General features: G+C 45.5%; 1 protein-coding gene, 1 long non-coding RNA gene and 1 pseudogene across 2 annotated transcripts; all 3 read left to right on the top strand.

The window, feature by feature from the left end:
• The first annotated feature begins 463 nt into the window (after window positions 1-463).
• On the top strand, window positions 464-9,319 carry LOC109746783 (serine/threonine-protein kinase EDR1). Its single transcript, XM_020305891.4, has 13 exons — window positions 464-1,223; window positions 2,162-2,584; window positions 4,268-4,371; window positions 4,532-5,784; window positions 6,037-6,077; window positions 6,245-6,313; window positions 6,426-6,526; window positions 7,083-7,161; window positions 7,240-7,338; window positions 7,437-7,505; window positions 7,618-7,667; window positions 8,361-8,537; window positions 8,653-9,319. The coding sequence occupies exons 1-13, from the start codon at window positions 786-788 to the stop codon at window positions 8,786-8,788; spliced, it is 3,039 nt and encodes a 1,012-aa protein (XP_020161480.1). The 5' UTR covers window positions 464-785; the 3' UTR covers window positions 8,789-9,319.
• A 566-nt stretch (window positions 9,320-9,885) lies between these two features.
• LOC120963735 (U2 spliceosomal RNA) lies at window positions 9,886-10,070 on the top strand (annotated as a pseudogene).
• A 2,419-nt stretch (window positions 10,071-12,489) lies between these two features.
• Window positions 12,490-13,032, top strand: LOC120962577 (uncharacterized). Its single transcript, XR_005753311.3, has 2 exons — window positions 12,490-12,685; window positions 12,820-13,032. It is a non-coding gene; the product is annotated as an uncharacterized lncRNA (long non-coding RNA).
• The last annotated feature ends 1,841 nt before the right edge of the window (window positions 13,033-14,873 follow it).

Below are 14,873 nucleotides of genomic sequence, written 5' to 3'. Positions count from 1 at the left end.
CTTGGCAAGGTGCGTGCCATGCACATCCCTGTGAGCTCTCGGTGCGCGGATATCTTCGCCAAGGGCTTGCCGACGGCGACGTTCGACTACTTCCGAGCCAGCCTCAAAGTCCGTGCGCGCGTCAATGAGACGGCGGCGGGCATGCAGAACGGCCACCTCGTCGTCGTCGTCCGAGTCAGACGCTCTGGATCTCGTCGGAGGCCCGCCGGTCGAGCCCCCATCACGGTGAAACACGGCGCCGGCACATTGTATCTGCACATCATCCATCCTCCACATGTCCCTCTCCCGGTCAGTGCCCCCACACGGCACATGACCGCGCCGTGAGACGGGCCCGAGCGCACGACCCGCGGCCGGCTCCCCGCCGTCTGCTGCACTCGCGTCGCAGTCTCCAGTGGCCCCCGCCCCCGCCCCCGCCGCCGCCCGCCGCCCGCGTGAACTTTACTCGCGTCGTGCTAAACCCGGCGGTTTCGTCGGGTAAACGTCCCGGAAACCCGGCCCAAATGCGCCAGCGGAGGTCACCCCCACAGCACCGCGTTTTCGCAGTCTCCCCCCCTCGGAAACGTCTGCCCGCTCGCTCGCTCGCTTACCCAGCAAGCTTTCCCCACCTTCCCCCGCCCCGTCCCCTCTCCTCCTGGCGGTGGCGACGCGATCACGACACGGAGACTTTCTGGCACCCCTCCCCGCCGATCACCGTCGCTCCACGCGCCCTGCGGCCAGCCAGATAAAAGCCTGGGGGCGGGGAGACTCGTAGCCCCTTGCTGAGCCGGGGGTTGCGAGTCGCGGAGATGAAGAACCTGTTCAAGAGCAAGATCAAGTGGCAGCACCGGTCCAACGACCCCGCCTCCTCGTCGCAGCCGCAGTCGTCGTCGACCTCGCCGGCGAGCTCCCCGTCGGGTACGGCGCCGGCGCCCGCGCTGTCCTCCGCCGCGGCGATGCCGACGGCCTCCGCCCCGCCCCCTTCCGCCCCGGTGGCGACGACGCCCACGGCGGGGGTTGGTGGGGGAGGGGGAGGCGGAGCGGGTGGGGACGACTACATGTACTCGGAGGAGGAGTTCCAGATGCAGCTGGCCATGGCGCTGTCGGCGTCCAACAGCGACTGCGCGGGGGACCGGGACAGGGACCAGATCAGGGACGCCAAGCTCATGAGCCTCGGCGGGGGGGACCGCTTCGCCGCCGGCCGGGACGACGGCCACACCGCCGACTCTCTCTCCCGCCGCTACTGGGTGAGGCTCCACTCCTCACACCGGCGAATTCCATTCGAGCTGAGCTGGAATGCTGAACCGCGCAGTTCTCTAATGAGATAGTAGTACTATTAGGTTGCGGTTGCTTAATTACGCCAGTTTTCAGAATTGACACACTTAATGTGGGAACAAATGAGCAAGACTCATGGTTCAAACAAATGTCGAGCCAGATTCCGGTGGTGCTACTTGCTTGCTAGTTCACCTCCACCATTTACCTCTTCAATCCACGATACTACTAAGTTTATCTATCATTGTCTAAATTAGTAAAGTTTTTAAGTTGGAATATAAGTGAAGTTTTTCTGTTCATATCACTATATTCACATTTAAACTAGGTCAATGGGGGTTGTTGGATAGTAGTGGGCAGTAGCTAGATCTGGAGAATTCGCCAAAAAAATGAGTAGTTAGATCTGGGTTGCTGGCAAGCTTCACCTGGGTCCACAGTCAAAATCACATAAGAGGAGAGGTGTTACAAGCTACTGCAGAAGTAGAAAACACTAAGAAGGCAATAGGGATGATTCAGGCTAGAGGTGCTTGTGGTAGCAACAACAGGCTTGCTCGACCACATCAAAGCTATAGATATGCTATTTGTTACTGCTTCCTATTTATAGAGAGAAGACAGATATTGGTGTTCTTTCCTGACCGCAGTTCAGCTTACATGCTCAACATTCAACAAAATGTGCTGTCCATTTGTTATATACATTTGTAGAAAATGTTCGCTGCTGGATCGCATCTAGCTGTTTTTCTATGTGCTGTTTTGATGTCATTCATATACTTAGTGTGCCAGATACTATTCACTGCTGCTTTGTTGTAGCTATTCTCCTTGGCTAGGCAAATATCTGCGTCTTTTCCTCTTTGATTTATTAATTAATCTCAAATTCTTTGTGAATGTATTTACAATTGTGCTCCATTCTGATTTCCAGGACTACAACTGCCTCGATTATCATGAGAAAGTTGTCGATGGTTTCTACGACATATTTGACCCCTCCATGGAGTCCTCTAGGCAGGGGAAGATGCCATCACTAGAAGACCTTCAAACAGGCATCGGGGACCTGGGCTTTGAGGTCATCGTAATCAACCGTGCAGTTGATACTGCCTTGCAGGAGATGGAGCAAGTGGCGCAATGCATCTTGTTGGATTTCCCTGTTGCAAATATTACACTCCTAGTACAAAGGATAGCTGATCTTGTTACAGATAATCTAGGTGGACCTGTGAAAGATGCAAATGCTATGCTTGCAAGGTGGTCGGAGACAAGTACTCAGCTGAGAACCTCACTACATACTAGCTTGCTGCCAATTGGCTGCATTAAATTAGGGTTGTCTCGTCACCGTGCCCTACTTTTCAAGGTCAGCTCCCTCCCTCCCTCTCTATGTGTGTATGTCAGGAAGTGCACGTGTAGTGCCCCTGTTGTTCCCTCAGAATTGTAGAATATCTCTCACTCGGCTGAAAACGGAGCGGAAGCGACAGAACTGAGTGCCGCCACATTTGTTTTCGTATTTCTTAGCAGAAGCGGAAACAAATACAGAAATACTGGAGATGATTACGGAAGCAGATATTGCCGGAAACGAATACAGAGCAAATACGATGCGGACACGATACAAAAGCGAAAGTTTGAAAGAACTCGAAAACCTCTTGGACCATACAAAAAAACACAACCAAACCGACAAACTTGTTAGGTTATGCGCCAAGGAAGAGGCAACAAGGTTTGAAGGTGAGCAGGCGTGTAGTCAGAGGGACGACGATTACAGGAGTAGTGGATGATTAGTTTTTGGTGGATATGATTTGGTTGGGCCAAAAATGTATATGGGCTGGGGCCCATATAGACTAAAGATAAACGCATATTTTCGCATGTGCGGATACAGAAATTCTGTTTATGCGGGAGTTATGCCGGAACACACCATTCCGTTTCCGTTTCAGCTGCTGCTGTGTAAATTTCCATTTCCATTTGTGTGCTCTGTTTCCATTTGTTTACGGAATGGACGGGAAGTTTCTGCTCCATTTTCATCCCTCTGCCAGTCTTATTTATACCAGGCAGATCTTTGAGAAGTGCAGTTTTATCAATCTTTAACCAGTTCCTGGTCCATGGCTTGGATAAATATATTAAGCCCATACCGATAGCCACCCTGATCAGAATGGTAAAACCTAGCCAATGGACTCACTCACCCACGAAGTTAACCTTGAACCTATGTGTACATTTATTTCACTGTTTGTTGACCAAAGTTAAGTTTAAACACTATCCTCGCTCCATTTCCATCTATTTATCATTGTCAAACCTGGAAATGGGCAACCAATAAATTATATAGACCCCAGGCGGCATCTGCAGCCAGCATTACACAGCTTGACACCAGCACCGGCTTCACATGGATAGAGGTGCCTGGGCCTAACATGTGGCTGTGGCGGAATAGAGGGTATGAAAAGAAACATCTAAGAGATAGTATGATGGTTCCACCGGGGTTTGGTTTGTACAACTTCCATACTTGAACTCTTTTGGTTATTAGGATGTGTGCACTCTAGATAATATCAGTATAAATTTGTTCTCTGTCTAATTTAGGATGTCTTGCTTTAAAAATTATAATTAGTCAGCATTTTTGCCTGGTATAGAAGGGAGGATCAATCTTCACCTAAAATACTTCCTTCGTTGTTTGACATGTTTAGTTATTTAATAATCACTACATGCCACGTGCTTACCTATGTTATATCTTGTGAAAGAAGTATCTTTGTAGCTTGTTACAAGATTGACTGATGTCACCATGTCTGTGGAAGCATACCAAATTATTGATGTAGTTGGCCATTTGAGTGGGTTATTATGTGTTTACATGTGTTTCTTCATGAGCCTATCAGACAGCAGAGAGCAACATGTTGGTACTGTATTCATTACTAATTGATGAATTTCCTTTTTCTGTATAAAAATAAACTGACAGTGCTAAGAGAAAATGCAGAAAAACCCAAATATATTGAAGATAGCACTAGATCTGTTCATTTGCCTAACAAACATAGCATTCTTATAGCTCATGTGGCTCTTTCTGCAGATTCTTGCTGATAGTGTTGGCATTCCATGCAAACTTGTCAAAGGGAGTAATTACACTGGTGATGAGGATGATGCTGTTAACATAATAAAGGTGGACAAAGAAAGGTATTGACAAGATTGGGCACTGTAATTTGTTCATGTCATAGTAATTTCTCAGGGAAACACAATCCAAGTGCATTGTTCATCTGCTACAACTATTGCCGATATATTTTAATTCATTTGTTTTGTCAAATTTGCTAAATAGTTTTTGTGCTGCAACCTGCAGGGAGTTTTTGGTAGATCTGATGGCTGCTCCTGGTGCTCTTATTCCAGCAGATGTCTTAAGTTGGAAGGGCAGTTCGTCAAATTCTAACCATAAACTTGGCCAGAAACCTGGACTGAATCAAATGGCTGGGTCATCAAGTACCATTTATCCTACTCTGGGTGCCAATGCATTGCCACTTGAACATAAAGGTAACCAACTACCTTTGTTAAACAGTGGTGATTGGATATCGGCCAGTCAATCTGGATACGAGAAAGAGGCGGCCATAACACACTCACAAACCTCTTCCAGTGGTACACCATCTGTTACTGCTGCAGATGTTTTTGATGGTTCTTGGACATTAGTTCCTCATACGCAATCGGACGAGCCGTCGACTTCTGCTGGTACATCGTCACAGCATAAAGTTGTACCCCCAGGTGGAGAACATCCTGGGGCCGGGAATATAAAACTAAGCCCAGGTCACCAGGAAAATACAGAGTCCAGTAACCTATTTGCTGAGCTTAATCCTTTTGGGCGTATTGAGCCAAAGAAAGCTTCAGTACCATTCAATGGGCCAGATAATAGAAACAACGAGTTACAAAGGCGTAGAGAAAATGTAGTCCCTAGCACTGGAAGGCCACAGCAAAGATTGGTTATGAAAAACTGGTCCCCTTACAATGATGTTTCCAACAACAAGCAGTACAACTATGTTCAGGACTCATTTGCACGTAGAAATGTTGGTGATAATGTTGTATCATCGCCGCAGGTGCCACGATCTGCTGCAAATAATATTAATCTTAATATTGGAGCACGCAATGATGGATCACCAGTGTCAGCTCACAATAATGACAGTTTTATGGCTGGTTCCTCTGCCATGAAGATGCCTTCTGTAGCTGATATTGGGAAGGCCGCTGAAATGGCTATGCGTGGTGATTTGAGCAAAGGTACTACAGGTTCTAGACTGGAGGATCAACCACCATTTGGAAGACACAAATGGGGTGATTCTACTGAACGAAGGGTTCCGACTAATTCAGTTCAGAACCAAGCAAAAGAACGTGAAACTAACTTTGACGGAAAGCAAGACCATAAGAAGTTGCCTCCTGATCCAAAGAAATCTCCACTTGACAGATTCATGGACGTGTCGATGCCATCAAGAAATTCAGAATCTGTTTCACCATCCTCTGCCAGGTCACACAGGCTTGATTGCGTGTTCGATGATGTTTCTGAGTGTGAAATTCTCTGGGAAGATCTTGTGATTGGTGAACGGATTGGCTTAGGTATTTCTTTGCAACCAAGTTTTGATGTGTTCCTTACTGCCCTTTGCACTAACAAGTTGAACTGACACTCCTAGGTTTAGGGAGAAATATTTGTATATTTATATTATACTTGTCATACACTGTCAAATTATTAGTGTGGCTCAGTTATGTACTTCTAATCTTTGCGCTATTAAGAGCCAATTTGTTGCGAACTTGCATCTTTGTAGTTCTCCATGAGAAATAATTGAATGAATTGCTTCCTCCTTCCAATAGGTTCATATGGTGAGGTATACCGTGCTGATTGGAATGGAACAGTAAGCAGTTATTTCCCTTTGTTTGTATATCTTGAGATTGGTCCTTTTTACAGGATGTTACATGCATGAAATGGTCGACATGATTAGAGACCAAATCATGGACCATCTTCACTTTTTCCTTCTTAAGTTGGTTCTGTCAGCGCACTGAACTTTCTGTTAATTTGCAGGAAGTAGCTGTGAAGAAATTCTTGGATCAAGATTTCTATGGCGATGCTTTGGATGAATTTCGAAGTGAAGTAGGTGAAATTATATGTTTTTTTCTAAGAGTACTCAGTGTATACTATATATTCTGGTTTAGTTCATTCTTGATGCACTTCTTTTTGTAATTGCATATATTCTCTTTGCAAGGTGCGGATTATGCGTCGACTGCGTCATCCAAATATCGTTCTCTTTATGGGTGCTGTTACACGCCCTCCAAACTTATCTATTGTATCTGAGTATCTTCCAAGGTATACCAGTTTTGTATCTATCTTATTTTATGCGTATCTTGGTATAGTCTCATGCTTTTCCTGAATCAAGTTACAACTTAGAAGCAGGGGTCGAGCTAGCTCCTGACCCGGGCAGCTGCCTGGGCTGCTCTGGCTAGTCTCCCTTAAATATTGTTGTTATCTAGGGGATTAGTAGTGATGTTATTGGGGCCAATGGTTGCCAGCGTTCCAGTGAGTAGACCCAGGCTCCTTGGGTAGGCTTGCCACGCCACTGCTTACAAGTATCTGGGTACAGATATCATTGAAGAAATTCCTACATGAGAAGTTCCTTTGAACACCTAGCTTTGAATTGGCACCTAATACTGAAGGTGCTACATGCTACTTTGTTGAGAAAATACTTCTGTTAGTTGGATTCATAAAATCTGATGAACAGAAGTATTTTGGTTTACCGGAGGTGGCATATGGCTCTAGCATAATGTCATGTAACTTGTGTTCCAGTCTTAAGCAAGTTTAGAATGGATTTATTGGTTCAACTTTGATGGCCCATCCTTGATTTCATTGTTATTTCATTGCTTAGGGGAAGTTTATATAAGATCCTTCACCGTCCTGGCTGCCAAATTGACGAGAAGCGGAGGATTAAGATGGCCATTGATGTGGTATGGAAAAATCTTCCATAATTTTTTGCCATTTTGTTTATTTGCCCCTGCTTATGTAGATGACTGTTTTCTCATTAGGCCAAGGGCATGAATTGCCTGCACACTAGTGTACCAACAATTGTTCACCGGGATCTTAAATCACCTAACTTGCTGGTCGACAATAATTGGAATGTCAAGGTGTGTTCTCCTTTTGCATTTTAACTATTAGAACTTGATGGCTCGTAGTCATATTAATGTTGGGTTTGGTCTGTTGGTTCACCAATGATATGAGGCAGGTTTGTGATTTTGGTCTTTCACGCTTGAAGCACAGCACATTTTTATCATCCAAATCAACTGCTGGAACTGTAAGTAATTAGCACCTCTAATCTGTACTATTACGGGGCGATTTTCAGTTTCTTTAGTCACACTAAATACTTACTAGTTCTTGTTTTTAATCTAAATTTTTTATTCCACCAGCCTGAGTGGATGGCACCTGAGGTCTTGCGGAATGAGCAGTCAAATGAAAAGTGAGTGATTCTTGAGGCATTTCATTCTAACTGTTTTATTCATGTCCTTGCAAGTCTCGTTTACTTATTCATTCAGAATAGTTCATGTGAAAGAGAGATCTTCCCATTTGAATTGTTGTGTTTCCATTTTTTTCAAGCACGGAGAGTAACCCTTGCTTTATATGTTAAGAGCATAAACAAAGTAACATTACCCAAGCTTGAACCAGAAAATAACGATAGCTGTCAATTGGCTCCGGTGCCGTTTAGTGTTTACAGAGCAGTATCGTAGACACTACACCAACATTGACATGAAAATAATACTGGATAACAGATCTAACACTGTATTTTGGTACCAGGTGGCAAACCTGGTAAGCTATAAAAACACACACTGTATGTTGGTATATAACGACTACTCCCTCCGTCCGAAAAAGCTTGTCCCTCAAATGGATGTATCTAGTGCTAGATACATCCATTTGAAGGACAAGGTTGGGACAAGTTTTTTCAGAGGGAGGGAGTATGTGCGTATGTGATTATCCTTCAGAGGCATGTTCTCAGTTTTGACTCCTAGAGTTGGGATGGGATAAAATACTCCTCCTATACTTTAGAAGGACCATTAGTCCTTCAGCTTATTTCGTTCATCTTCTTTTCCTTTTCATCTTTTCTCAAGTGGTGTGGCATCTTAGTTAATCTTGCTCAACCATTACTGGAATGCAGGTGCGATGTCTACAGCTTTGGCGTCATCTTGTGGGAGCTGGCAACACTAAGAATGCCGTGGGGTGGGATGAACCCGATGCAAGTCGTGGGAGCGGTTGGCTTCCAGGATCGAAGGCTTGATATCCCCAAGGAAATTGATCCTCTAGTCGCTAGGATCATATGGGAGTGCTGGCAGAAGTAAGTCTCTGAGTTTCCAGAGCACTCTTTTCTCATGTCTTCCTTTTTTAGGTCTTAACAACTCAGAAATATGTCGCTGATGCTACTGTTATCTGGTTTATTTATGGATCTCCAGGGATCCGAATCTGCGCCCTTCGTTTGCGCAGTTAACAACTGCTCTGAAGACGGTACAAAGGCTTGTCAGCCCTTCTCCGGAGACGCAGAGCCCCCCTGTGCCCCAAGAGATCTGGGTGAACTCCTCTACCCCATGACAGAGGAGAGTTATCGAGGAATTCGTTCGTTGCTGCGGCCTGCAAATGTGAGCGCGTTGTGTATAGTTTGAGCGCTCCAGCCCAGATGTGGTAGACATGTCCTGCTGCCGTGGCAACGCTCCAGTGGCAGCCATATAGAGTATTTACTTACTTACAGAGTCAGCCCATGAGGCAACGGTCGGCAGAAGAGAAGAGACCCGCGTTTCGTCTTTCCTGTTGCTCGTGACAACCGGGTGCGAGCCCTCCTCCAGGAAGCTAGTGGATCTCCCTCTGTTACGAAACATATGACATTTAAGCAATTCAATTTGAACTGCTTAAATGTCATATATTCATAACGGAGGGAGTAGTATATATGGCTGTGCTTACTAGTGGATCAGTTAAATTAGTCACACTGTGCTTGTAAAAGATATAGTACACCTGTTCTGTTCATGTTGCTGTCTCGGGCTGTCGCCCACCGGCACTGACTGTTATAGATCCGTTAACTTGTGCAGTCCTGAATAACAGGAGACACCACCATGCATGTTGGACGAAGCCGATCGACGTCACCGCCTTGAGCAAAAAACCTCTTGCAGCTTACTTGCAGGTTTGTGCGATCGATCAGCTGGGGACCGGCGTTTGGTTTACTTGTGGCATCATACATCATGCTTTAACATGGTGTGCTCCAAGAACTGGTGCCTGTTTTCATCTTTGGACGGTGGCTATAACCCGCGTTGACAGATTTGGGAGCCGTTACTTCGGCCGCTGACCAGCAACTCGAACTACCCCTACCCACGACTCCATTGCCGCAAACTTTTTCTTTTGTTTGTTTTTGAGAAACCATTGCCGCAAACTCGATCTACGGAGTTTTTTTTTTACCCGTTCAATCTTGCGTTGCCGCCGTCCAAAGATGAAAATATGCAGGTCTCGCTGTCGGGCCATGCTACGGGAATCAGCAACCCATCTATGTTGGGCCTTATTCAACTACGGCCCAAGTAAACCGACCAGAGCCTCTCGAAACAACGAACGAACAGGGAGCTGCGCTGCGCTGCGTAGTGCTCTCTCGTTTAGTCCCACCTCGCCCAGCCAAGGCGGAGGGGAGTCGAAGACGCGCTATATAAGCAGACCCACGGCCTTTTCGCTAAGATTAAGTGTAGTATCTGTTCTTATTATTTTAATATTTAATATATGGGCTATGTGCCCACAATGATATTAAATTTACTTTTTATGAGGAGGGCTCACCACAGTAGCTTGCTACTGGGCCCTCGTATGTCGCCCAGCCGTTGCGCCTGAGGACCTTTTTTTTTTCGGAATTAACAGTTTAATCATACGATTGAAATCTCCTCTTTAAAATTCGCTGTTTATCTTTGATGCCAACTAAAATCACACCGTCAGAATCAAATTTAGTCTCTACTGCTCTTGTGCAAGGTGCGACCCGACATGCAGTAGCACAACACACCTTCGTGCCAAATGAGATCGACCAGCAAAGAGTGGAGACAGTGCTGCAATGCAAGATTGCTAAATTTTCCTGCCGCTACCTGGGGCTGCAGCTGGCGATTCATCAACTATCCCGTGCAGACTGGCAACCCCTCCTGGATCAGGTCCGGCACTTTATCCCGGCCTGGCAGCGTGACTTCATTCAAAGGTCAGGCAGACTAGTCCTTGTCAAGACGGTGATCGTGGCCAGGCCAGTTCATCAGCTTTTGGTGCTTGACCCCCCTGCTTGGGTTTTGGAAGACATCAATAAGTGGATGCGATCCTTCTTTTGGGCTGGTAAGGATAAGAGTCATGGAGAGCAGTGCCTTGTTGCTTGGGATACGGTCTGCAGGCTGACGAGTTTCGGTGGTCTGGGAGTGAAAAATTTGGCTGTGCAAGCTCTCGCACTTCGTGTGCGGTGGGAATGGCTTAGGAGAACGGATCCGAAGAGACCATGGCAAGGGCTCCATCTAATGGTTGATGAGCAAGCGCGCGCCGTCTTTGATAGCCTGGTCAAGATCACCATCGGAGAGGGATCAAAAATACTCTTCTGGAAAGATCGTTGGATTCATGGAGTGGCGATAAAAGACATTGCCCCGCTGCTCCTCCAACTTGTCAGTACACGTGATAAGAACAGAAGAACGGTGCAAGAGGCACTCCTTGATAACGCCTGGGCGAACGATATCCATGGAGAGCTCTCATTCATGGGCCACATGCAAGTTTACCTGTTAACTCAAGCCATTAGCTTGGTGGAGAGGAACATTGACGAGCCGGATCAGTTCGACTGGCCCTACGATGCCTCTGGCAAATACACAACCAGTTCTACCTATACGAGGCTCTGCATTGGATACACACGTGCCCCGGCTGCCGGTGGCATTTGGCGTAGCTAGGCCCCTCTTAAATGCAAAATCTTCATGTGGTTGGCCTGTCAACACCGGCTATGGACTTCGGACCGTCGTGCCCGGCATGGCCTTCAGGACGCCCCATCCCCTTGCTATACTTGTCTCCAGGATGAGGACAACACGGACCACATCCTCATGCAGTGCGTCTACGCCCGCGAGGTGTGGCACACCTGTTTCAGCTCATGGAGATTCACCATCCACACGCCAGACGCAAACGCCACTTCCTTGCAATGGTGGCTTCAGCAAAGGAGTAGATTCAGAGGGAAGGCCAAGAGATCCGTGGACTCCGTCGTGATTCTCATCGCATGGGCTCTCTGGAAGCAACGCAATGCACGAGTCTTCAACAACAGATCGCGACAGAGGTCCCCCCTGCAGCTTACTGATGATATCCAACAGGAGATTGAGGATTGGAAGAAGGCCGGTCTCGGCGGTGCTGGAGCTTTAGATGCTTTTACGAGAGAGTAGCCTTTGATTCTAGGGTGTAGGTGTGGTGTGTCCCCCCGTCGACTTGTTCGCACCTCGTTCGGGCTCTTGTACATATTATTCTGCCTTCTATAAAAATATGGTATGCCATTGGCATACTCTCGAAAAAAAAGTCTTGCTTCTAATCTTCAGAAACTAATGCCGGGGCTTGACGTACATGAACATTATCAAGTTACGGTTCATCTCGATTACTACTTATATAAATCATGTGTTTGTCCTAGTACACACCATTAATGTTTTCAATCTTCTGAATCTAATGCAGGGGGTTTGGATAACAAACTAGTAGTACAACAGATATTGCCAGAGATACAAATAGAAATAGATAATTCATTTCGTGAAAAAAAAGTGGAGTAGGTATGATACCTCTGGTACCATTAAAATGCTACTCATTCTCCATACATATCTCTTCACCGCGCAACCTTTTCAGGCCTATAAATACGAAATACTCTCTATGTACATAAATATAAGAGTGTTTATAAATCATTAAAGTAGTGATCTAACATTCTTATATTTCTTTACGGAGAGAGTATATGTCAAGATTGATTTCATGATGCAAATTGAGCGTAGCTTAGATGGTTAGGTTTGTTGGTGGAATCAGCCCACCAGGGTTCAAGTCTTAGACAACTAATGCCAGTCTTAGACAACCAATACAAGTGCTCACATTTTTCTGAATTTATTTCAGGCTTTCCGACGATGTCTGTTCAGTGCGAGGAGATGTTAATTAGTTTCCTACTATTTGTGTATTAGAAATGTGCAATTTTCGACAACTAATGCCAGTATTGGATATAGGATGAACACTACTACATTAAAGCTATATATATATAATTAGTCCGAGAAGAACAGATAAGTGTGGAACACCCGAGATCTTCACATACGTGCATATCTAATCTCCATCATACTATGCCGCAAATGAAAAATATCCATCACACAATCTTTCTAGTCCTACAAATACATGTCCACATAAACCAAGACCCATTCAAAGTGTTTGCCATGGCTTGCAAGACCACAGTCGTTGTTGCTATCGCATGTATCTTTATGTTGGCACTCCTCGTGTCTTCTGGTAAGGAGATGAGATATGTTGCAAACTTGTTCTATGAAGCTTCAATATAATGATCCTTCCATACATTGCTTCTTGTTTTGACAATACCATGAGATAACTTTCGTATCTTACTCTATTTATTTATATGGATGCAGCTCAAGGGGACTGCAAGGGCCATGCTATTAAAGTAGAATGCAACAACAATGATTCATGCATTAAGTGGTGCCATTACTTCGGAATCCCTCGTGGGCATTGTCATATTCATAGTGGTGGAGGCTATTGTGTGTGTGATGTTTGTGACTAGTTTGGTACTGCTAGTTTGTACCAGCAAGTTTCTCAAAATAAATAAATAAGGTGCATCTATCCAACATATCGTTAGCATGTATGATGTCTCTAAAAAGAACCATTTGATGGAAAGAGAAGAAAAATACTCCAACACATCAGTTACTGTACATCTAAAAAATTTGTCGCTAGTTTTCTCAATTGGCTGTTGCATATCCCTAAAAACTCCACCACACAACCTTTTAGGCCTATACAGTTTCCTCCAGTCAGCACCATAGAAATTTGCTTCCAATCTTCAACATCTAAAGCCGATCTTAGATGCAAATGAACGATCTGAGCTAAATCTGATGTTACTATAAATAAATCATTTGTTTGCTAGTGTACTCATCATAAAAAATTAATCTCAACAACTAATGATGGAGTTGGATACTAAACTAAAATCTTTTGTGTTGGAAACAAATAGAAATAGATAAATAATTAGTATGGACAAGTAGGCGTGAAACCTCCAGTATTGACCAAAATGCATACTCGATCTCCATCATACGTCACTAAGAAAAATATTTGTTTTAGAGAAAAGGCCAGAGCCCGACTTTATAAATAAAGGCACCAGGCAGAGTCAACAACGTAGCCGCGCCAAACGAAACGACACATCACCCACATAGTATCAACGCCTAATCACGGCAAACAGAAGTTAACGATGATAGTAGGGCACCGCCGGCCTGAAAGCGAAGAAGGGAGGTAGCTGTAGCCCGAATCCTAGTAGACATATCATCAAAAGCATCCCGATCCTCCTCCTTAGTCCATAATCTCCACTGCTGCAGGAATATGCAAGTTTTAAATAAGCAATCAACGGGTTTAGCAGGGAAAATGTGTTCAATGGTAAACTTGTTCCTAGTCGTCCAGAGGGTCCAGCACATCGCTGCGAATCCCACCCAGAACATTCTTCTCTCGGCCCCAACCAGGTTAGAAGCCAAAAGACGAAGTTCTGAGAAGGAGTCAGGTCTCCAAGAGACATGAAGCCAAGATCTGATACAACACCAAAAGAGCTTAGCCAAGACACAGTTGAAAAAAAATGTGATTTATGTCCTCTCTCTGGCCACATAAAGCACATCGATCAGATCCCAGGCCGTTACGCTTGCGAATCTGGTCAGCCGTCGGAAGGCGCCCATGGAAAGCTTGCCACTTGAAGACCTTAACCTTAGGGGGGATGCGGCCCCTCCAGATCCACTTAAATTTGGTAGTGGTCGATCTCGAGATGAGTTTGCCATATAACGATTTCACAGAAAAACGCCCAGACGCAGAGTGGGGCCAGGACACCGAGTCCTCCTCCTCCGAGAGCACAGGCAAGAGGGCAACAAGACGCTGCTAGTCAACCAACTCTTCAAGAGACAGAGATCGACGCAACTCTAGGTCCCAATTATTGTGAGAGAGCTCAGAGACCGAGATCTCGGGATTCGGGCAATAAGAAAAAAGAACTGGGAAAGAGACAACTAACGTGGTCGGACCGCACCACCAGTCTAGCCAGAACCTCGTGGATCTACCATTGTGATCCAGAAACTTGACAAGGCCTTGACACACCGGCCGGAGTTTAACAAGATCTTTCCAGAATTGTGACGCGCCTACGGCGGGGGCAAACATAGGACTTGAGGTAGGAAAATATTTGGCCTTGAGTATGTTATACCAGAGGGGGTTATCCGAAATAGACATGATCTTCCACCACCATTTAATGAGAAATCACTTGTTCATGACCAAGGTGTTAATTATACCCATCCCCCCAAGGCTCTTGGGTCGGCAGATGTGATCCCATTTAACCAATCTATACTTGCGCTTGTTATCAGCAACATTCCAGTAGAAAGCACCCCTGTGCTTGTCAAACCCAGCATGAGTGTCGTTAGTAAGAAGGTAAAACCCCATCAGAAATATAGGG

This window comes from Aegilops tauschii, chromosome 4 (assembly GCF_002575655.3).
Source record: "Aegilops tauschii subsp. strangulata cultivar AL8/78 chromosome 4, Aet v6.0, whole genome shotgun sequence".
Classification (NCBI taxonomy): Eukaryota; Viridiplantae; Streptophyta; class Magnoliopsida; order Poales; family Poaceae; genus Aegilops; species Aegilops tauschii.
This window is presented reverse-complemented; position numbering and strand designations above follow the sequence as displayed.